The sequence below is a fragment of the Bombina bombina genome, chromosome 6 (genome assembly GCF_027579735.1).
Source record: "Bombina bombina isolate aBomBom1 chromosome 6, aBomBom1.pri, whole genome shotgun sequence".
Classification (NCBI taxonomy): domain Eukaryota; kingdom Metazoa; phylum Chordata; class Amphibia; order Anura; family Bombinatoridae; genus Bombina; species Bombina bombina.
In genome coordinates, this window is record NC_069504.1 from 168,970,047 (window position 1) to 168,994,689 (window position 24,643).

Below are 24,643 nucleotides of genomic sequence, written 5' to 3' on the forward strand. Positions count from 1 at the left end.
CATGAAAGGAAAAAAAATGGGTTTAGTATCCCTTTAACTTTATCGACTTCCCTTTGTTCTATGCTAGGTCTGCTATGAATGTAGCTACATGTTGCAACTATTCAGAGCATAAATTTGAACATAAATTTAATCAAAATAAATTGATGTCGGCTTAACTGGAGGTCACCAGCATAATATGTTCATAAAGTGATGGTAAATTCGCCAGCATATTATCAAAGCTCCTGTCCTAACTAGCATATCGATCTGTTTTAGCATTAAAAAATCCAATCTACCTTTAAAAATGAATGGTGTTTTTTACCGGTTTCTGTAACTGCTGTAATGCAGCCTCTGTCACATAATTTCTCTTTGGCTTGTTTGACTGGCAGTTGTTTTAGCCAATCAGAGCCTCACCCTGCACCCCATGTAAAGTATTGACAGCACGCTCCCGTGCTTGTAACTCTGACTGCAAGAAGATCTGCGCAACTCACTACGCTGTTTGCGCAACAGAAATCACTGTTTACTGTTAGCAGATTCTGTGATAACAGTAAGCCGCCTTACTGTTTCTGATGCCCAAACAGCGTAGCGAGTTGCACAGTTCTTCTTGCAGTCAGTATTACAAGCACGGGAGTGTGCTGTCAATACTTTACATGGGGCGCATGGTGAGACTCTTATTGGCTAAAACAGCTGCCAGTCAAACAAGTCAAAGAGAAATTCTGTGACAGAGGCTGCATTACAGCAGTTAACAGAGCAGGACAAAAACATTCATTATTAAAGGTAGGTTGGACTTTTTAATGCTAAAAGCAGATCGATATGATATTTAGGACAGGAGCTTTCATAATATGTGACTTTATGCTGGCGAATTTACCATCACATTACATCGCTAGAGATGTAAACTGAATCATCCTCTGGAAGATGAGATGTTACATAGGTTGCTCGTTCATCCAGTGACACATTTCTCAATTGTTCCAGAAACCATGAGATTGCGCCAGTATCAAGGATGGACTTGAACTCCACATGCTGTGGAAACCTTCATAACTAAGTGTTTATTTGCAATCTTCCACCCAAAATCTGTAGCATAACGAAAAGCTGCTTGCCATGGGCAGAGACTGTATGTTACAAATAGCCTCCCTAAAGGAGAACCCTCAGGCAACAGGCTGGTTTTCCTTCCACCCACACATAAGTAATCTAAGGCTAAACTGGAGGGAGCCATCATTCATATATAGTCCAAAAGCTTTGGCTGGATGTAGACATCATTCATATATAGTCCAAAAGCTTTGGCTGGATGTAGACATCATTCATATATAGTCCATAGCTTTAGCTGGAAGGTGCCAAAAAATTGTATATAGTCCATAGCTTTTGTTGGAGGAGCTATCATTTATATATAGTTCATAGTTTTAGTTGGAGGGAGCCATCTTTCATATATTGTCCATATCTTTTTCTGGATGGAGCCACCATTCATATATAGTCTATATAGCTTTAGCTGGAGAGAGCAATCATTCATATATAGTTCATAGCTTTAGCTGGAGGAAGCAGTCATTCATATATAGTCCATAGCTTTAGCTGGAGGGAGCAGTCATTCATATATATAGTCCATAGCTTTAGCTGGAGGGAACAGTCATTCATATATAGTCCATAGCTTTAGCTGGAGGTAGCAATCATTCATAAGTACCATTTAGTCACTGCTTCTGGTTCCTGCTAAACAAACCATTTGATTGTTCAATAAAGAAGAAACACACCAATCACTTATTTATTTCTCTGATGTGTCTCAGTCCCCAATTTTAATCTTCAGCATAAACCTACATGAGCCATCCCTTTCTATTATGCTAGAGATTAGGATGGGATCTTTAGTAACACATTGAGCTCGATTTATCAAGCTGGGGCGGACAGGGGCGTACATATGCAATCCTGCACACAGCCAATCATGCGCGAGCAGGAGCTGTCAATCTCCCCAGTCAGACGAGACCGGGGAGATTGAAATTCTCCACCTAAGAGGTGGAGAAGAGTCTAGGAAGCAGCAGTCTGATAACCGCTGCTTGATAAATACTGACTGCAGGTTCTCTTGTGAGAACCTGCAGTTGTAGGCAGACGAAGGGCTTGATAAATCGAGCCCATTATGTCACTAGAAGTGGCTTCCCAGGAGGGAATCTCTTAGCATTCCTAAATATATTTAGACTTTATCAAATTAATTCATGCACGAATCCCATTAAATATCACCAGCAGCATTGGCCCTTTTGCATACATTTTAAGTGAACACTAATAAAATTGTAAAAAAAATATGGAGTTTTGTGTTTGCAGCTGTTATGGGCAGCAGTTGCTTTTTTTGTAAACTCTTCAGATTCATTTGTTACTTTTTGAGATAAACATGGTTAAGACTGTAATGTGACAGACACCATATGTTATAGGTTCAGCAATATGGAACCGGTTTGCTTATTAATTAGTAATACATAAACATTACCACATATTCCCTGACATTTCACTGTGGCTATAATGTATTTTTTTCTGTTTTATTTGTGATGCACTTTAACAGGACTAAAAGGCTTAACTTTCTTAAAGGGACCGTCTACTCCACAATTTATATTGTTTAAGAAAGATAAATAACATAAATAATACCTTCTTATTACCCATTCCCCAGTTTTGCACAATCAACACGGTTATATTATTACACTTTTTTTAACCTCTGTGAATACATTGTATCTAAGCCTCTGCAGACTGCCCCCTTATCTCAGTTCTTTTGACAGACTTGCAGTTTAGCCAATCAGTACTGACTCTTGAATAACTCAACTCAACTGGAGTGAGCACAATGTCATATATATATATATATATATATATCACACATGAACTACCACTGTCTAGCTGTGAAAACTGTCAAAATGCACTGAGATAAGAGGTGTTTTTTTTAAAAGTTTATAAATTAGTTTGTGCCTACCTAGGTTTAGCTTTCAACAAAGAATATCAAGAGAAAAAGCTAATTTTAATAAAAGTATATTGGAAAGTTGTTTAAAACCACATGCTCTATCTAAATCATGAACGTTTCATTTTGACTAGACTGTCCCTTTAATGCAATCACAATATGTAATTTATTGCTTAAAATGCTATTGAGCAGCTTTGGAATAACATTTAATTTTAGCAACATATAACATAGTATTTTTACTTTGTTTGCACTTTATTTCAGTGCAGAGGAAGCTGGGATTACAATTGTTGGTGAAATGGGATTAGATCCAGGTCTTGATCACATGTTGGCCATGGAATGCTTTGACAGGGCTAAAGAAGTGGGAGCAAAGGTTTGTATGATCAGCATCACCTGTTCTGTCACATATAAATAGTGGCCTGATTTGTCTTGCCTGTACAGAAAATGAAGCTAGTCATGCACAATAATCTATTGCAGATATTCACTGTGCAAACACATTATCTGTCTTTACTAAAGGGATAGTGTGCTTAATTTTTTTTGTCCCCTTTAATGTATTCCCTATGATCTATTTTATCTGCTGGAGTGTATTAACGAATACAATTGCCCTTCACCTTTTTATTATCTCCTAGAATTCAAGGACCTTCCACCAAAGGGAAGGTTTCATCTTTCTCGCTTGTCTTCAGACCAGACAAAGAAACAGGCATTCTTACATTGCGTAGAAGACCTTATCAAAATGGGAGTGATTCACCCAGTTCCAAAAGCAGAACAAGGACTGGGTTTTTACTCAAACCTGTTTGTAGTTCCCAAAAAGGAGGGAATGTTCAGGCCAATTCTGGACTTAAATATCCTAAACAAATTTCTCAGAGTTCCATCATTCAAGATGGAAACAATTCGAACAATTCTGCCTATGATCCAGGAAGGTCAATATATGACTACTGTGGACCTAAAGGATGCATACCTGCATATTCCAATCCACAAAAATCACCATCAGTTCCTAAGATTCGCCTTTCTGGACAAGCATTACCAGTTTGTGGCCCTTCCCTTCGGGTTGGCCACCGCTCCAAGAATTTTCACAAAGGTGCTAGGGTCACTTTTAGCGGTACTAAGACCACGGGGCATTGCAGTAGCACCTTACCTAGATGACATCTTAATACAGGCGTGGTCTCTTCCCAGAGCCAAGGCTCACACGGATATTGTTCTAGCCTTTCTAAGGTCTCACGGGTGGAAGGTGAACGTAGAAAAAAGTTCTCTGTCCCCGGTCACAAGGGTTCCCTTCCTGGGAACAATAATAGATTCGGCAGAAATGAAAATCTTTCTGACGGAGGTCAGGAAGTCAAAACTCTCAAAAGCTTGTCGAGTTCTTCATGTCATTGCTCAGCCGTCTGTGGCGCAGTGCATGGAGGTTATAGGTCTAATGGTGGCGGCAATGGACATTGTCCCATTTGCCAGAATTAATCTAAGACCACTGCAATTGTGCATGCTCAAGCAATGGAATGGGGATTATGCAGACTTGTCTCCCCAGATACAGATGGACCAGGAAACCAGAGACTCGCTTCTCTGGTGGTTGGCTCAGGATCACCTGTCGCAGGGAATGAGTTTCCGCAGACCAGAGTGGATCATTGTCACGACCGACGCCAGTCTCCTAGGCTGGGGCGCGGTGTGGGACTCCCTGAAAGCTCAGGGTCTATGGTCTCGGGAAGAATCTCTTCTCCCGATAAACATTTTGGAACTATGAGCGATATTCAATACGCTCCTGGCTTGGCCTCAACTAGCGAAGGCCAAGTTCATAAGATTTCAGTTGGACAACATGACAACTGTAGCGTACATCAATCATCAGGGAGGAACGAAGAGTTCCCTGGCGATGAGAGAAGTATCCAAGATCATCAAATGGGCGGAGGATCACTCCTGCCATCTATCTGCAATTCACATCCCAGGAGTAGACAACTGGGAGGCGGATTATTTGAGTCGTCAGACTTTCCATCCGGGGGAGTGGGAACTTCACCCGGAGGTATTTGCCCAGCTATTTCAACTATGGGGCATTCCAGATCTGGATCTGATGGCGTCTTGTCAGAACTCCAAAGTTCCACGCTACGGGTCCAGGTCCAGGGATCCCAAGGCGACATTGGTGGATGCATTGGTGGCGCCTTGGTCATTCAATCTAGCGTATGTCTTTCCACCGTTTCCTCTACTCCCCAGGCTAGTAGCCAGGATCAAACAGGAGAAGGCTTCGGTGATTCTAATAGCTCCTGCGTGGCCACGCAGGACTTGGTATGCAGACCTGGTGAATTTGTCATCGGTTCCACCATGGAAGCTACCATTGAGACAGGACCTTCTAGTGCAAGGCCCATTCCAACATCCAAACCTAGTTTCTCTGCAGCTGACTGCTTGGAGATTGAACGCTTGATTCTATCTAAGCGTGGGTTTTCGGAATCAGTTATAGATACTCTGGTCCAGGCTAGAAAGCCTGTAACCAGGAGAATTTACCATAAGATATGGCAGAAATATCTCTATTGGTGCGAATCCAAGGGTTACTCATGGAGTAAAATTAGAATTCCAAGGATTCTTTCCTTTCTCCAAGAAGGTTTGGAGAAAGGTCTGTCAGCTAGTTCTTTAAAGGGACAGATATCTTCTCTGTCTGTCTTGTTACATAAACGTCTGGCAGCTGTGCCAGATGTTCAGGCGTTCGTACAGGCATTGGTCAGAATCAAGCCTGTCTACAGACCTGTGGCTCTTCCATGGAGTCTAAATCTAGTTCTTTCTGTTCTTCAAGGGGTTCCGTTTGAACCTTTACATTCCATAGATATTAAGTTACTATCTTGGAAAGTTTTGTTTTTGGTTGCTATTTCTTCTGCTAGAAGAGTTTCTGAATTGTCTGCTTTGCAGTGTAATTCACCCTATCTGGTGTTCCATACAGATAAGGATGTTTTTCGTACAAAACCTGGTTTTCTTCCAAAAGTGGTTTCCAATAGGAATATTAACCAGGAGATAGTTGTTCCTTCTCTGTGTCCTAATCCAGTTTCTAAAAAGGAACGCTTGTTACACAATCTAGATGTGGTTCGTGCTTTAAAATTCTATTTAGAAGCAACAAAAGATTTTAGACAGACATCTTCATTGTTTGTCGTCTATTCTGGTAAGAGGAGAGGTCAGAAAGCTACTGCTACCTCTCTTTCCTTCTGGTTAAAAAGCATCATCCGATTGGCTTATGAGACTGCCGGACGGCAGCCTCCTGAACGAATTACTGCTCATTCTACTAGAGCTGTGGCTTCCACATGGGCCTTCAAGAACGAGGCTTCTGTTGAACAGATCTGTAAGGCAGCGACGTGCTCTTTTCTGCATACTTTTGCCAAATTTTACAAATTCGATACTTATGCTTCTTCGGAGGCTATTTTTGGGAGAAAGGTTTTACAAGCAGTGGTGCCTTCCGTTTAGGTTACCTGACTTGTTCCCTCCCTTCATCCGTGTCCTAAAGCTTTGGTATTGGTTCCCACAAGTAAGGATGAAGCCGTGGACCGGACACACCAATGTAGGAGAAAACAGAATTTATGTTTACCTGATAAATGTCTTTCTCCTACGGTGTGTCCGGTCCACGGCCCGCCCTGGCTTTTAGTCAGGTTTATAATTTTAGTTTTTTATACACTACAGTCACCACTGCACCCTATGGTTCTCCTTTTTCTCCTGACCGTCGGTCGAATGACTGGGGGGCGGAGCTAGAGGGGGAGCTATATGGACAGCTCTGCTGTTGTGCTCTCTTTGCCATTTCCTGTAGGGAATGAGAATATCCCACAAGTAAGGATGAAGCCGTGGACCGGACACACCGTAGGAGAAAGAAATTTATCAGGTAAACATAAATTCTGTTTTTGCTTGTACACTAATATATTTTTCATTAAAACATTCTAAAAGTCTGAAATTCACCATCACTTTAAGTACTGGCTATAGAAAAAACATGTAAACAAGAAGGTTAAGCTGAAATCATGTTCGCCGAGGGGGGGCTGTCCATTGTTCTTTGTAAGGCCCCAATTCTAAAAAGATCCCTGGGCTGGTAAGATTCTATAAGAATGTTCGCCAGTCCTATTTCCCTTGTGGAATTATAAATCCACTGAAAACAGGTTGTCTTGCTAAGAGTCGTATACTACATTTTCGTATGGGAGGAGATTCATATATTTTAAAAGTGCACAATAAAATTTGTTATTTAAAAATCTTTCAAAATGAATAATTGAACCATTCACACAAAAATACACAGGGAAAAATTGTATTGTTAAGGTGCTTCAAAATTTGTAACAAATATGTTCAACAAAAATTGTATTTTATCAAACGTAAAATGCACAGGAATAAATCGTATTAACTATACACAACGTAAACTCGTGCTTTAAGTGTGCAAAGAAAAGCAAGCAATTTGTACTTAAAAGTACAAATTACAAAGCGTAATTGTTGTTTTTTCGTAAAATGGGCATTCCATGGGCGTATATGACATTTTCTCTCAAATCCCAGCAAAATTCGATTAATATTTTTGCACTACAGTTCTCACTTATTTTTCTTGCAAGTTACACAATAAAATACTCAAAACACTAATTGTGACGACTAAGCCTTTCCACACAACCGTCACTATGGGGAGGGTGTGGGTATGAATGGGGTAATAGCACTAAGCCACTGATTCCCTTACCTTTATCTCTACAAAGGACCTAAAGGGACACCAAATTAACCCCCAAATCCTGCCTACACCACCCCAGTTTAACAATTGCTGCCACCACCAAGATTTTTGAATAAGGGTGCCTTGGAAACCCAATAACTCACACCATTAACAATTAGGTAACGTGCCTTTTTAACCTTGTCTCAACAGAGTGTGAATTCAGATATTAGAGTCCAAAGACAGAATTAGATTTTCTACAAGTTAATTAGTGCTAATTTATAAAATGAGAAGACATACAAAAATAAACAATACATGCAGAGATACAGTTCTTTAAAATAAATTGGGACACAATAAACACAAAACCTATACTTTTCATAAAGCTTCCAGTAGGTCTGTGTGAGAACCTGCTTCAGTTGTTACTACTTCTGTCCCAGGCAAGTTCTGAATAAGTTTTCTGTTACATACAATTATAGCTCAGCCTCCCTTGTCTTGTCAAGACCACGGCCCTTGTGATAATTTACGATTAAACATTCCATGCAAGTTTCTAAACCAAGGTACCAAGAGAATGGGGGAGAGAGAGGGGTCTTTAGGCCACTTCATTCTTTAACAAATACAGATTTTACACAAAGAAAGAGCAGTTTAGATTAACCTGGCAATGCGGAGATCATAATACCACCTCTGCTGGGCAGCTAATCCAGGCATTAACTACTCCTCATGAGTGTATCATGACACTAATTATTCTGAAAAGAAAACCTACAGCATATTTAAGGTACAGTGCACTGAAAATAGCATAATTTGATTTGTATTAAGCGTAATATTCAAGTTTTAAAACATGTCCGTTCCCCCTATGAACTTCACCCTCCATTGCAAACTTTTACCTAGCAGAGGGCGCTCATTATTTGTATGGGAGACATCTCACCACTCACAGGGACAGACCCTTTTTTGTAGAATTCCATGAGGGCTGCCCCTGCATCTGTTGGACTGGAAAACAACATCTTGACCGGCGATTTATTTATTTCTTAGATTCAGAGCCTATATATTGGTCTTTGTGTAAACAGTGGGAAATAAGACAAGGAGGGCTTTATGTAAACAATAGGACTGATAAGATAAGAAGGCATGCTCTCCTAACAAGCTCAGACCATTGTATTGGTGTGTCGTTTTAATTAGCAGAAACAGATATTACATACACAAAAATAAACCCAATTAATCAATTTCCCATATGTTTTAAACTCTGAAGCTGGTTCAACAAGTCAATTTTATAATGCACAAACTTTTAAAATGTACTTTCTTAAGGCGACATTTAATACAGATTTGAAAAATAATTTATCAGCAAAGCATAATTTTTTTTTTTTTTTACATTAATGAATAGCTCTTTAAAATTGGGTATGTTCATACAAACTGACCCACAATCATATCTAAAATATATTTTGTAATTGAGTATAGATATATGGTTTAAAAACAACAACTCTGTGGCAGATAATTTGCATATGATGCTTGTTTGTGAATACATTTTATCTGTATTTAGAATGCGCCTTTTGCCTAATTATGTGTGCTGTCATTAAAGGGACATTAAACACTAAATAAATCCTAGATATAATTAAGCATTCAAAGAAAGGATTAGTCTGAGAATAACATGTAGATGTATTTTTAAAGTTTCATAAGTGTAATGTTTTAGTGTCTCTAAAACAATGGGCACTGCCATGTTGAAATTTAGGTTACCTTCTCTGCTGTGGCCAATTAGGGACAGTTATAGGTCACTAGAGTGTGCAGATGAGGATCCTGTAAAAACAGAAGAGGAGGCACCACATGGAACAGTATCGTCAGGTAAAAGGGACTCAAACATCAGACAATTTCCAACTCACATATGAAGCGGCACTCGTAGTGCCAAATACAGCAGGCCGGGACCTCTTAGTCGCCCGACAGACTCAGCCGCAATGTGTGAGATCCAATCACATTGGTATGTCTCTCCAATCGGAAGCAGCAAACTCCCGACGCCTTCAGATAGTAGTTGAATCAGCAGAGCCAGAAGAGAGGGTGTGTGTGAAAGAAGTTCAGCAATCGCTCGTATTGGTATAACTACTCAAACAACTCAACACCATCAATGGCGGCTATAATACACAGAGCAAGGGTGTAAAAGCTTATATCAAGTTAATTTAAAAACAAGTAAAACACAGCAACGCGTTTCTCAGCTACACAGAGCCGTTTCATCAGGCTGTAAACATCATTAAAACCCCTTGCTCTATTTGTACCGCCCTCTACCCAATCGGAAAACCGTAAATGACAACGCCCTTAAACAAAGAAGTATCATTGGACATCGAACATTACCCATCTAAAATAGTAATATACATGATAATACATCAGTAACTAGTAGGTTAATATTGTCTCAAAACATCTTTTAAATGCTAAAAGCACAATATCATCATAGTGCATATATAAAATACACAATAACAATAAAAATATAATCATATGATATTCATACAATAAATGTATCCCCAATCTGCTATACATTGAAGGCGGCCATATGACCTCCTTAAAACGTGAATTGCATATATTCATAACTATTATTATAATTATGTGCTGTTTTATTGACTACAGTCAACTAGTTTATTGTGCGTAGCAATAGAACTATACAGCATCTATTTGAAAGCATATTGCAGTTTTTTTGAGTTTTTTTTAATACATATGGTTTATCATTGTATATTACCATCTCAAAGTGTTTAATGTCCCTTTAAGAAATGGAAATTGGCTTAAGAAATGATCAAGAGCAATTTAGAGGACAGCATAACAAACTTATTTTGCGTTTATTTTTTGTTGAATGTTTTTTGTTCAAATGCTCCTAATGATGCATTGCAGTTAATATATAATTTTAAGTTATTGGCTATGTATTTTAACCCTTTCATGTCAGGGCTAAAGTGCCTACATCGGAAACAACTGTTCCGATGTAGACAAATTGAAACCACGATCGCGAGATTTCAATTATTGGATCGCGTCTGGGGGGGTGTCCCTACAACCCTAGGAACGCCCCTAAGACCGCGATCAAGTCCTGACAGCACAGAAGGCTTCAGAACAGCCGTTAGCTATGACGTTCTATTTCGTTTTGGATATTTCACAATTTAAACTGTTCCTTAAAGGGACACTGAACCCAATTTTTTTTCTTTGTGATTCAGATAGAGCATGAAATTTTAAGCAACTTTCTAATGTACTCATATTATCAAATTTCTGCATTCTCTTGGTATCTTTATTTGAAATGCAAGAATGTAATATCTTGGTATCTTTATTTGAAATACAAGAATTTACGTTTAGATGCCGGCCCATTTTTGGTGAACAACCTGAGTTGTCCTTGCTGATTGGTGCATAAATTCATCTTCCAATAAAAAGTGCTGTGCAGAGTCCTGAACCAAAAAAAGCTTAGATGCTTTCTTTTTCAAATACAGATAGCAAGAGAATGAAGAAAAATTGATAATAGGAGTAAATTAGAAAGTTGTTTAAAATTGCATGCTCTATCTGAATCACAAAAGAAAAAAATTGGGTTCAGTGCCCCTTTAATGGAAATGTAAAAACCTTTATATTTAGCTTTAATAAGGTTTATAACCCTTTAACAATCTCCCTAATATAATGTTTTAAGCTTATCAACAGTGGTGAGGGCATATCATTTTTACTAATGTTTATTTTTTTTTTTTAAGATTGAATCTTATATATCTTTCTGTGGAGGAATTCCAGCTCCTGAGTTTTCTGACAACCCCCTGAGGTATAAGTTCAGCTGGAGCCCATTGGCTGTTCTTTTCAACACGGTGCAACCTGCTACATATTTGAAAAATAGTGAGGTAAATCAACCATTTACTATAAATAAAGCATTGCTTGTCTTTGTACATATTTAAACAGATTTAAAAATAGGACAGTAATCATGGAAATAAAGTTAATTAAAGGAAATAATTTAATGTTTTGTTTTGTCTTTTATCTAATTCTTTATTCTCCTAGTCTAATTCAAACAGTTTGAAAAGCTCAATTATGTTGTAGCTAACCTCACAAGCAAGTTGCCCTGGAATTCACAAACACTGGATTTTATATATATATATATATATATATATATATATATATATATATATATATATATATATATATATATATATATATATATATATATAATGTGTGTATGTATATGTATGTATATACTGTGTGTGTATGTATGTATGTATATATATATGTATGTATGTATATATATGTATATATGTATATGTATGTATATATATATATATATATATATATATATATATATATATATATATATATATATATATCTCAGTGTAAATATTTGTATAGGAAATTAGCACATCTAGGCAAGATTCCCCACTTGCTTTTTCCCAGAAATACTTAATATACAATGTTACCAATGCACAAGAAAATTCTGGGTAAGATATGCAAATTAGATATGCAAATTCTCAGTTTTTTGCTTCAAAATACTGTTTTAACACAGCGATCCTTTTAACAGGATTATTGCAGCAAACCAGAAATCACTCACTAGACAGCCAGTTTCGTTCTTTTTGGAACTCATCAGTAGGAGATAGATTTCTGGTTGCTGCATTGGTAAAGCTACTTTCATGGTTAAACTCATTAAAATTATGGGGGGAGATAAAAACTGAAATTAAAATCCTCCATGTCTCAAAATTAAATCAATGTAAATATTCGCATAGGAAATTAGCACATCTAGGCAAGATTCCCCGCTTGCTTTTTCCCAGAAATACTTCATATACAATGTTACCAATGCACAAGAGAATTCTGGGTAAAATTAGGTATGCATGTTAAACCAAAATTTTAATGAATTTGGTGTGAATTTGCCATTTAAATGTCTTGTTTGAGAAAACACCTTTTTATTTATTTTTATTTTTGTAGGTTGTTCATATTGAAGCAGGGGGGTCTTTGCTTGATTCAGTTACTGTTATGGACTGCTTCCCTGGATTAAATTTAGAAGGTTTTCCTAACCGCGATAGCACTAAGTATGCAGAACCCTATGGGATACAGTCAGCCCATACATTAATGAGAGGAACTTTGAGATATAAGGTAAAGTTACAAGACTTGTATTTACTACTAATCCTTGTTTTATTAGCACCGTTAAAAGGACAGTCAAGTCCAAAAAAAAACTTTCATGATTCAAAAAGGACATGTAATTTTAAACAACTTCCCAATTTACTTTTATCGCCAATTTTGATTTGTTCTCTTGGTATTCTTAGTTGAAAACTAAACCTAGAAGGTTCATATGCTAATTTCTTAGACCTTGAAGGCTGCCTCTAATCTGAAAGCATTTTGACAGTGTTTCACCACTAGAGTGCATTAGTTCATGTGTTTCACATAGATAACATTGAGCTCACGCACGTGAATTTACAGAGGAGTGAGCACTGATTGATTAAAATGCATGTCTGTCAAGTGAACTGAAATAAGGGGGCAGTCTGCAGAGGCTTAGATACAAGGTTATTAGAGGTAAAATTTGTATTATTATAACTGTCTGTCATGCAAAACTGGGGAAGGGTAATAAAGGGATTATCTATCTTTTTAAACAACAAAAATTCTAGTGTTGACTGTTCGTTTAATTTTTTTTAGATTCATTACACAAAAAGTTCTTAATCTTTTATTCACTGGTATGACCTCTATATAATAATTGTTGGAGTAGACAATAGGGCCGTGGTGGATATGTGGTGTTCAAGGGCTGCATGCTGCTACGATCTTTGTAAATTAAAAAGTAGGTTTTTGCAACTGTCATTTACATAAATCCCTGACTATTACTGGCACCAAAATGAATATAAAACTTCAAGATTAGGAGGATATAACAGCCAGCCAGTTATATTTTCTGTGTTTCAGAAACGTGAATGTACCCAGAAAAGTCATGTTATCAGGAGCAAATGAAGGAGAGTTCTGGCTATACCTGAGAAGGGACTAGCCAATAAGACTTTAGTGGAAAACAAAATAGCTTAAAGCTAAGGACAATACATTCAGTTCACCATTCTGCAAAGTGTCAGTGGCCTTATGAAGCAAAATATAATTTAATAGCATCCTATGGGTCTCATGCATATGCTGGCACTAGTGACTGCTCTATCTATGTACACTTATATACATATAACATCATTGTAAATGTGCAGCCCTTTCAAACTATAATTTTGCACACATAATACAAATATTATATTTTCCCCCTTGTATGAGGTTCTCCCTCAGTTGGTGGCAGTAACAAGTATCTTGCAATAAGGAGTTTTTTTGCAACATGACTGTACTGAGATTTCCATGAATGCCAGTCTGTGTGAACGGTGTGCAACATGGAATCAACTAAGGGCTCGAGTAGTAGTTTACCTAATAAAGGACATTACAGCCAAAATTTGAATACTCATGGATGCATTTAAATTTTGAATAGACCCATTTTTGTAATATACAAGTATTCGCAAAAATGCTTCTAATAAAAGCTACAGCTGTTTCAAAAGTGTATTTAAAGGGACAATCTAGTCCAAACCAACCTTCATTATTCAGATAGGGCTTGTAATTTTAAACAATTTTTCAATTTACTTCTATTACCAATTTTGCTTTGTTCTCTTAGTATTCTTAGTTGAAAGCTAAACCTAAGAGGTTTATATGCTAATTTCTAAGCCCTTGAAGGCCGCCTCTTAGCTCAGGGCATTTTGACAGTTTTTCACCACTACAGTGTGTTAGTTCTTGTGTTTCATATAGATAACACTGTGCTCATGCACGTAGAGTTACCTAGGAGCCAGCACTGATTGGCTAAAATGCAAGTCTGTCAAAAGAACTGAAATAAGGGGCAGTCTGCAGAGGATTAGATACAAGGTAATCACAGAGGTAAAAAGTATATTAATATAACTGTGTTAGTTATGCAAAACTGGGGAATGGGTAATTAACCCCTTAGTGACCAGAGCACTTTTCCATTTTCTGTCCGTTTGGGACCAAGGCTATTTTTACATTTTTGCGGTGTTTGTGTTTAGCTGTAATTTTCTTCTTACTCATTTACTGTACCCACACATATTATATACCGTTTTTCTCGCCATTAAATGGACTTTCTAAAGATACCATTATTTTCATCATATCTTATAATTTACTATAAAAAAAATGATAAAATATGAGGAAAAATGGAAAAAAACACACTTTTTCTAACTTTGACCCCCAAAATCTGTTACATATCTAAAACCACCAAAAAACACCCATGCTAAATAGTTTCTAAATTTTGTCCTGAGTTTAGAAATACCCAATGTTTACATGTTCTTTGCTTTTTTTGCAAGTTATAGGGCCATAAATACAAGTAGCACTTTGCTATTTCCAAACCATTTTTTTCCAAAATTAGCGCTAGTCACATTAGAACACTGATATCTTTCAGGAATACCTGAATATCCCTTGACATTTATATATTTTTTTTTAGTAGACATCCCAAAGTATTGATCTAGGCCAATTTTGGTATATTTCATGCCACCATTTCACCGCCAAATGCGATCAAATACAAAAAATTGTTCACTTTTTCACAAATTTTTTCACAAACTTTAGGTTTCTCACTGAAATTATTTACAAACAACTTGTGCAATTATGGCATAAATGGTTGTAAATTCTTCTCTGGGATCCCCTTTGTTCAGAAATAGCACACATATATGGCTTTGGCGTTGCTTTTTGGTAATTAGAAGGCCGCTAAATGCCACTGCGCACCACAAGTGTATCATGCCCAGCAGTTAAGGGGTTAATTAGGGAGCTTTTAGGGAGCTTGTAGGGTTAATTTTAGCTTTAGTGTAGTGTAGTAGACAACCCCAAGTATTGATCTAGGCACATTTTGGTATATTTCATGCCACCATTTCACCGCCAAATGCGATCAAATTAAAAAAAACGTAAAATTTTTCACAATTTTAGGTTTCTCACTGAAATCATTTACAAACAGCTTGTACAATTATGGCACAAATGGTTGTAAATGCTTGTCTGGGATCCCCTTTGTTCAGAAATAGCAGACATATATGACTTTGGCGTTGCTTTCTGGTAATTAGAAGGCCACTAAATCCTGTTGCGCCTCACACGTGTATTATGGCTAGCAGTGAAAGGGTTAATTAGGGAGTTTGTAGTGAGCTTGCAGGGTTAATTTTAGCTTTAGTGTAGAGATCAGCCTCCCATCTGACACATCCCACCCCCTGATCCCTCCCAAACAGCTCCCTTCCCTCCCCCACCCCACAATTGTCCCCGCCATCTTAAGTACTGGCAGAAAGTCTGCCAGTACTAAAATAAAAGGGTTTTAAAAAAAAAAAAATGAATTTTTTTTTTAGCATATTTACATATGCTACTGTGTAGGATCCCCCCCTTAGCCCCCAACCTCCCTGATCCCCCCCAAAACTGCTCTCTAACCCTCCCCTCTGCCTTATTGGAGGCCATCTTGGGTACTGGCAGCTGTCTGCCAGTACCCAGTTTACAATAAAAAGTGTTTTTTTTTCTCTTTGTTTTTTTTTTTCTGTAGTGTAGCTTTCCCCCCCCCCCCCCACCCACAGACAAACCCCCACCACTTTGCTGATTATTTTATTTTTCGATTTACTTAATCTTTTTTATTTGCACATTTTCTGCAGTGTAGCGGTTCCCACCCGCTCCCTCCCCGTGCACGCGCCCGCCCCCACCCTCCCGTGCACCCGTGCGCGCCCCCAGCCACCCCCGCCCACGATCCCGCCCCCCTTCACTTCCACAGGGCCATCGATGGCCGCCACCCGCCTCCCGGTCCGGCTCCCACCCACCAACTCAGGTAGCCACCGATCTCCGGTGCAGAGAGGGCCACAGAGTGGCTCTCTCTGCACCGGATTACTTAAAAAGGTTATTGCAGGATGCCTCCATATCGAGGCATCACTGCAATAACCGGAAAGCAGCTGGAAGCGAGCAGGATCGCTTCCAGCTGCTTTCCACACTGAGGACGTGCAGGGTACGTTCTCAGGCATTAACTGCCTTTTTTCTGAGGACGTACCCTGCACGTCCTCAGTCGTTAAGGGGTTAAGGGATTATCTATCTTTTTAAAACAATAAATATTCTGGTGTAGTATGCACCGTGCACCAGTATTTTAAACACAGCACTTGCTCAGAAAGCCTAAGGTGCTTGTACCATCTAGTATTTACTCAATTTGTAAATAGCTGACATAATACAAGTTATCAGCAGCTACATTATTTATAATGCTGGTGCACTGAGAATAGCTATGCCTCACGTGCATGTGCAGAGAAAAATGTTAACACTAAAACAGTGATAACTTTTACTAGAAGCATGTTTGCCAATGCATATATATTGCAAATATGTTTCCTTTTATATATGTAATTCATATTTTACATTTTGACCGGAAAGACTTTGGACTCCCTTCTGTGTGCAAATTTAGTCTGATGACATTGACTTACATCACCTGTGAGGGAGGCGTGTGCATGAATTGCTCTCATCAGATGGGTAGAGATCAAACTCTTGCCATAGATAGCAATTTTGTTTTTATCTCTGGAATAGGATCCAGTCCACAAGGCACCCTGACGACCCAGATTTGAATTATTTCTCTTGTGTGCAGGTGATACTGATATGTCAATAGAATAACTAAAGAGCCCAAACAGGGAAATACTTCACTTATGTTCCTTGAGGACAGAAATGAAAAATCACTACTTTAGACATTTCATTGTATTGTATTTTTTAGCAGATTTTCTCTTGCTGATGATGTTCATCAACAGATTTTATCTTAAGTGAAAACTGCTAGTTAACCATTTGTGCTAGGAGCAGGGATCTCGAAGGGCTTGGTTTTGCACTTTGTTTTAGTTTTGGTTACTTGGTTAGTTGTTTGATTTTCTCTCTGTGTATGTTTCATATTTCCAAGATTTTAAAATACTTGTGAACAATATCTCATGGTATTTCCAGTCAATTCCGCATATCTTTTTCAAGATGATGTGGTTATGGGTTTGTCTATTTGTTCTCAGATGACCAAGGTTAGTTAACGTTAAGTTTTTTATCACCAAAAGACAGCTTCCGATCTGGATGTTTTATAACGTGTTGAAGGCATCTTTTCATCTTATCAATCCATGGGATTTCAATTTGGTTTTACGTTATCTATTTGAACAAATGCATTAATTGTATTTTGTCTTTAAATTTGTTAAAGAAATCTAAAAGTTCATGTATTTTTCTATGCATTGTGTATATATTTACAAATAAGTGCGATCCTTCAAAAAATCTGCAGAGCAATAAAAGTTTAGGTTTCGAAACTTTTGTTTTATTTGCAAAATGTGCAGGACTTTTCAGGGCAGTCCAGGAATAAACCCCCTGAAAATGTGATAGAATTTATTTTCCTGGGCTGATTTAGTCATTCAGAGGTACTGGCCTATCATGAAATAAGACTCACTGTAGAATTGTCTTGTACACAAACTACATGGCTGGATGTAGACAACTTTCTGGCCTGGTTACTCCGTATCCTTCTACTTATAATGATAAGACACTTTTTCATTTCCCTTTGTTTCTTTCTAATGGAGTTAATTTTGAGAGAATTATTTCTAAGGATTTTGCTCCTTTTATTTATTCAAACACGTAATCCGATTTGATATGGCTATAACCCTTAATTATTTGGTAGCTGCTAGACTGATTGATTTATTGTCTTTTATTCTGAGTCTAGAAATAGACAGAAAGTTTAAAATTGTAATTGGGTAACTAGATTCATTCTGGAGTGCCAATGACCTATGTGCTACAGAACAAGGCTACACATTTTAAAGTGAAAGATCACTTGAGCTATAGCTTTACCTTGTGCTTGGTACAATTATTACATCTGGTTTTTCTCATGTTAACCAGATTTAATTAGTATTTGCATCTTCAAAAGCAGCTGTTGAAGGAATCCGACCTGCACTTCCGGCAGCTTTGCCTTTATGACTTGCTTTAGCACTTACTACACTGTATATGTCACTTTGAGAGTGTAAGAGAAAACAACATTTCTACTTGTGACAAAACAATGATTATCGCTTACAACAAAGTATAAATACAAATAAAATATACTGAAAAACAAAAATGTGTAATATGAAATTATAATACATTTAAATAACGACATAGTCCTTGGAATTTACACAAATCTCCAGATGTTCAATTGCAGATAACCTCAAAATAATAGTGAATTTCTGTGATAGGAGATATATGTAATATATATTTAGGACCGTACTCTCACTCTAGAGAGCGACTGACTGAGCTCTCTGTAATTTGCGCCTTGGTGAATCCCACTCCACCACTGGCAACAGGAGACCACAGGATGCAAGAAATTAACATTTATAAAAAAATATATAGCATAAAAAGGCCAATATTGAGCACACAGGCAGCATTTAGGAACCAGTAGCAGTACATATGCGATGCGATCTACAACTGAAAGAGCACTGTGTGAAAATCGGCGTTCTCAGCTGATTGTAGATCAGCTCAATTCCGCCTCTTAAAAAGTCCTGCCTTGCGTGCTTTGTTCAATACAGGTAAAACCTCCGACGTACGTTTCCCCCACAAGTGCTTTTTCAAGGAGTCATTTCTTCATCCATTTGCTTTCCTTATATGGATTCAAGTTGGCTGTGATTGGTTTCTTTAGAGGACTCATTTTTGTACAAATTTCTGGTTTATGCAGGTATGGTTAACAATTCTCATAGATTTTAAATACATTTCAATACATCCATAAAAAACATTTCATGTACAATAAAACTTCAGTGCTCACTCACCAGACTTAATATATACTAATTTGCGCTTACCGTGATGATCTACGTGCGCAATTTTTACTCCTCTCATGTTGGAGTGTAACTGTAAGCTATTTATTAGAAATATATATTCATCAATCCTCACTAAAAAAAAAGTTTTTACATAAAGACATAATAATTAATATATGCATCTGCAAAGGTGCTGTAAATCCCGCCCCCCAACTTGGATTCGAACCCAGAAAAATATAATATATCCCTAAGCAGTGTCTTAGTCCATTGCTCTATTGTTCCACTAACATATGTATAGGTACAGTAAATTCAAAATTAGATTTTTATGATTCAGATAGAGCATGCAATTTAAAACAACTTTCCAATTTACTTATGTTATCACATTTTCTTCATTCTCTTGATATCTTTTATTGAGAAGTAAAACTAGGTTGGCTTAGAAGAGCTCAGGAGTGTGCACGTGTCTTTAGTACTCTATGGCAGCAGTGTTTTGCAACATTGTATAACAAAGCTAAAAATAATGTTGCAAAACACTGCTGCCATAGAGTACTAAAGACACGTGCACATTCCTGAGCTCTTATGAGCCTACCTAGTTTTACTCTTCAATAAAAGATACCAAAAGAATGAAGCAAATTTGATAACAGAAGTAAATTGGAAAGTTGTTTAAAATTGTATGCTCTATCTGAATCATAAAACTTTAATTTTGACTTTATTGTCCCTTTTAAGGAATTTTTTTTTTATATTAATCATAGTAAACAATATTCCCATAACTTAATAAATGAGTATTTAAAAACAAGAAAATAGAGAGATGCACTAAACTGAGACAGAACAAAAGCTAGAAAAACGTCCGTGCTTGTGCCTAAGGCCAGTGCCACTCAGTGTGCAGTCTCTTTTAGCACATTATGCCTTTCACAGAGAATAAATATCCTGTAGCATATCAGTCTGACCCTGCCCAATGACAGTCCAGCGCCGAAATACCAGGCAATTCTTCTCTGAACAAGAGAAACAACAACCCCAGTCGTACGTTTCGGCCTCTCTTGGGCCTCGTCAGTGAGGTGCAGTTGCATCTCTCTAGGGCATATGTGCAAGAAGTCAACATCTGGTTTCCCCTTTTTACTCATAGGGAGACCTAAGAGTAATTTGCATAAACACAAGAAAATAGACGCACAAAACTGAGACAGAACAAAAGCTAGAAGCCAGTGCCGCTCAGTGTGCAGTCTCATTTAGCACATTATGCTAAGAACGCGCACCCTGAGTTGCAATAAAAATGAACAGGCATGGAAGTTATTCTAGCTTTTGTTCTATCTCAGGAGTGCTGTTCTCTTTCTTCTGATATAAATGAGTATCTACTCTTCTTTTTCAAATATAAAATTACAATGAATGTCCTTACCCAGATTCGAACCCAAAATGCTAAATTCCTAAGCAGTGTTTTCTACTTGCCAATAAAAATAATCTTCAAACTTCTGTTGTTGGAGTGGGTTTTTTCCTACACTTTGTCTAGGATACAATTCCTTTGTCTCTCATACTAGGTCTTCGCTTCTCTATACCTGAGCTGACCACCCCAAAACTGCAAGAGGATTGTACTACGCTTAATAGTCCACTCTTTGTTTATAGCTTATATATATTTTTTTAATTATTTTTGAAAATTTAAGTTATCTGCTGGAAAGAACACTTTTCTGTGTTTGGAAAGAAAAATTTACTTTTTTTGTAGAGGCCCTAATGTATTTACTTTTTTATCACAGGGATTTGCTAAAGCAATGAAAGGGTTTGTGAAGTTGGGTTTAATAAATGCAGATCCATGCCCACTGCTTGCTATAAATGCTCCAGCTATAACATGGGTAAGTAAAAAGTATACTTAGTCTGATATTATTTTTATTCATGCCTATAATGTAGGCTGGGTTTATGAATATTGTGATTTGCTGTTTATGTTTAGCTTTTATTGCTGTACAGACATCCAGCAAACTGTTTGTTATAGGGTCTTGAGGCATAACAACCGTGTAAGAATAAATAGTTATAGCTAGGGATCAGCGAATGTTTCACAACATTTGAGAAATGAAATTAATTTTAACACATTCGTTCGAATCGAATTTCGAATGTTTACATAACATTCTAACATTCGATTTTCGAATGTTCGGTTTCTAATTTTACTATTACATTCGAAAATATTAGTTTAGAAAAATTTGAATTTATATATTTGTAATATTACATTTAAAGAAAGCATTATAGAAATACTATTTGAATTATGCAATATACGAAAAATTTGAATTTATATGTTTGTAATAGTATTTCTAATGCTTTCTTTAAATGTAATATTCAAATTATGCAATATTCTACCGAAATAGAAACATTCGAGTTGATATATTTGTATCTATTATGTATCAATTTACTAGATTCCCTACCACATGAACTATTGAACTTCTGAATAGTATTTGTTAAATCGAATGTTAAATTCGAAATTTCGAATGTGGACATTTGATCTAATTGTAAACATTCGAATTCGAAAGTAACATTCAAAAACTGTGAATAGCATTCGATTATAGAATTTTTAAGAATATTTGTTCGTATCAACATTCGGATTTGTAATTTGAATTTCGGTAATAACATTCGTTCTAACATTCGAATTCGGGAATTTACACATTCGCCCATCCCTAGTTATATCTCACAATTAATTTAGAAAATCCATTTGTGAGCTAGTGATTTTAAACAACGCAATTACATTTATATTAAAGGGATACTTAAACGCAATTTTTTTCTTTATTGATTCAGGTAGAGCATGCCATTTTAAGCAACTTTCTTATTTACTCCTATTATCAATTTTTATTCGTTCTCTTGCTATCTTTATTAAAAAGCAGGAATGTAAAGCTTAAGAACCGGCCCATTTTTTGGTTCAGAATCTGTGTTATGCTTGCTTATTGGTTTGCTAAATGTAGCCACCAATAAGCAAGCGCTATCCAGGGTGCTGAACCTAAAATAGGCTGGCTCCTAATATTTTTAAGAAAAAAAATTGGGTTTACTATCCCTTTAAGCGTGGACATTAAAATTCAGTTTCTAAAATCGATAGTGATTAATCTAAAGTTCAACTTTCAAAATGCAAATTTCAGTAGTGTGAGCGAATCCTGTGACTTCTCTAGTCAAAGTGAGACTTAAACACTTTTAAAACAAAATACACTTTTTTTGTGCTATTTCATCAACCTAATAAACTCCTAAACGGTGGCTCTCAAGAAGATACAGGTTAAACTACCAAGACACATGAGAATTTGTACAAATTTATGTTAATTTCCTGAAACCCCATGATACAATTATACCACTTGTAATGATTGCTAATATGACTTTATACAGCTCATAATTTGCAATAAACAGTTTGTTTTATTAATATGTGTATTTATGTGCAATGTTAGTGTTGTTCAAATGTAATTGACATTTGTTCTTTAATATTATGCAGCGAGAACTTATATGTCATCTTCACAATGTTCCAACTACAACCAGTATCGATATGCTCAAAGAACTTGTCTTTAATATAGTAGACAGGGATGAAAGCAACATGGAAACTATTCAATGGTAAGCATTGTTTTCCCATTTTTGATAGACATCCTTGCAATTTTAAAGATATACTTGCCAGCAGGTCAGGTTTGCTTCTTGGTAGACATTGGTAGAAGTTACTCAGGGTTGCTTCTTGGTAGACATCGGTAGAAGTTACTCAGGCTTGCTTCTTGGTAGACATTTGTAGAATTTATTTAAGCTTGCTTCTTGGTAGACATTGGTAGAGGTTACTCAGGTAATTCCCCCCCCCCCCCATATATTTTTCTCATTTGTTTCCATGCGAAACCCAATATATTTTTTTCTTTCATGACTCACATAGAGCATACAATTCCAAATAACTTTCCGATTTACTTCTGTTATCAAATTGGCTTCATTCTCTTGGTTTCCTTTATTAAAGAGCAGCAATGCACTACTGGAAGTTAGCTGAACACATTGGGTGAACCAATGACTAAAGGCTATATATGCAGCAAGCAATCAGCAGATAGCTCTGTGCTGCATTGCTGCTCCTGAGCCTACCAAGGTATACTTTTAAACAAAGGATACCAAGAGAGCACAGCAAATTAGATAGTAGAAGTAAACTGGAAAATTGTTTAAAAACTTAAATTATGCTTACCTGATAATTTTATTTTCTTCAAATGGAAAGAGTCCACAGCTGCATTCATTACTTTTGGGAATATAGAACCTGGCCACCAGGAGGAGGCAAAGACACCCCAACCAAAGGCTTTAAGTACTCCTCCCACTTTCCTCATCTCCCAGTCATTCTGCTGAGGAACAAGGAACAGTAGAAGAAACATCAGGGTGAAATGGTGCCAGGAGAACAAAAATAACAGACGGCCCACAGAAAAAATACGGGCGGGGAGCTGTGGACTCTTTCCATCTGAAGAAAAGAAAATTATCGGGTAAGCATAATTTGTTTTTCTTCATAAATGGAGAGAGTCCACTGCTGAATTCATTACTTTTGGGAAAACAATACCCAAGCTATAGAGGACACTGAATGCAAAAACGGGAGGGTACAAGAGGCGGCCCATTCTGAAGGCACCTGGCCTGAAAACCCCTACCCAACAAAATCCCGCTTCGTTCGAAGCCGAAAACAACTTTGAAAAAAAAAAAGGAAAAGGCCCAAGGACACTGACCCGCAGATAGTCCACAGCCTTGCTAGAGACCGCAGAAACGAGACTTGACTGAGTCAACAGCCTCCAAGAGACACCGTCCCCAGCAGTCTGTCTCCAAACAACACACTCCTTACTAAAGAAAGGGAACAAACTACCGTATTCTTCCACAAAGAAGAAAAGGCACGGAGAAAACATGATTGTACTTGTAAAGCGCGGCTAATCCCCCTTAAGGGATTCAAGGCGCTGCTCATTTTATCAACCTTCAAAGGAGGAAAGGCTGAGTAGACCTCGCTGGGGATCGAACTTGCAACCCTCGGTTTTCAACAGTGCAGAGTTGCCACAGTGCATTAGTATGCTGAGCTACCTTCCAGCTAGCATAAGGAACTCCAGAAAAAAAAACTAAAAAGGGCACAATGAGTCCTAAATAAAAACACAGAACAAAAACCAGAGAAACCAGGTCAGGCTAACAGAGACCCAACCAGTCTCATAGAAACAAGGGGAGGCAACGCTCAGACCCCAGAATACAGAAACCACGGGATACGGCCGGGAGTCTGAAACAGAGAGAGGATATTCCCCTAACACAGTGAACCGCACTCTAGAAAGTAACTGAAGACGAAGGTCCTCAAGTCACAAAAAGGTATCTCAGAATACTGAAATATTCAGAACGAAACCTCATGCAGCAAGCTCAGATAGGTCTGACGAACAACACCTGAAGCAAAAACACTGCACGCTGCAGTCATCTAAAAATGACTCTGAAACTTAAAGGTATACTCAATCAAAATTAAACTTTCATTAT

General features: G+C 37.4%; 1 protein-coding gene across 2 annotated transcripts in view; it reads left to right on the forward strand.

Moving 5' to 3' along the window:
• Positions 1-24,643, forward strand: part of AASS (aminoadipate-semialdehyde synthase) — a 188,894-nt gene that overhangs the window by 132,736 nt on the left and 31,515 nt on the right. For both annotated transcript variants that reach the window (XM_053716671.1, XM_053716672.1), the window contains exons 17-21: positions 3,152-3,260; positions 11,198-11,338; positions 12,405-12,572; positions 20,938-21,033; positions 22,638-22,753. In XM_053716671.1, the coding sequence (XP_053572646.1) occupies positions 3,152-3,260; positions 11,198-11,338; positions 12,405-12,572; positions 20,938-21,033; positions 22,638-22,753 (630 nt within the window). The remainder of the gene's footprint in view (positions 1-3,151; positions 3,261-11,197; positions 11,339-12,404; positions 12,573-20,937; positions 21,034-22,637; positions 22,754-24,643) is intronic.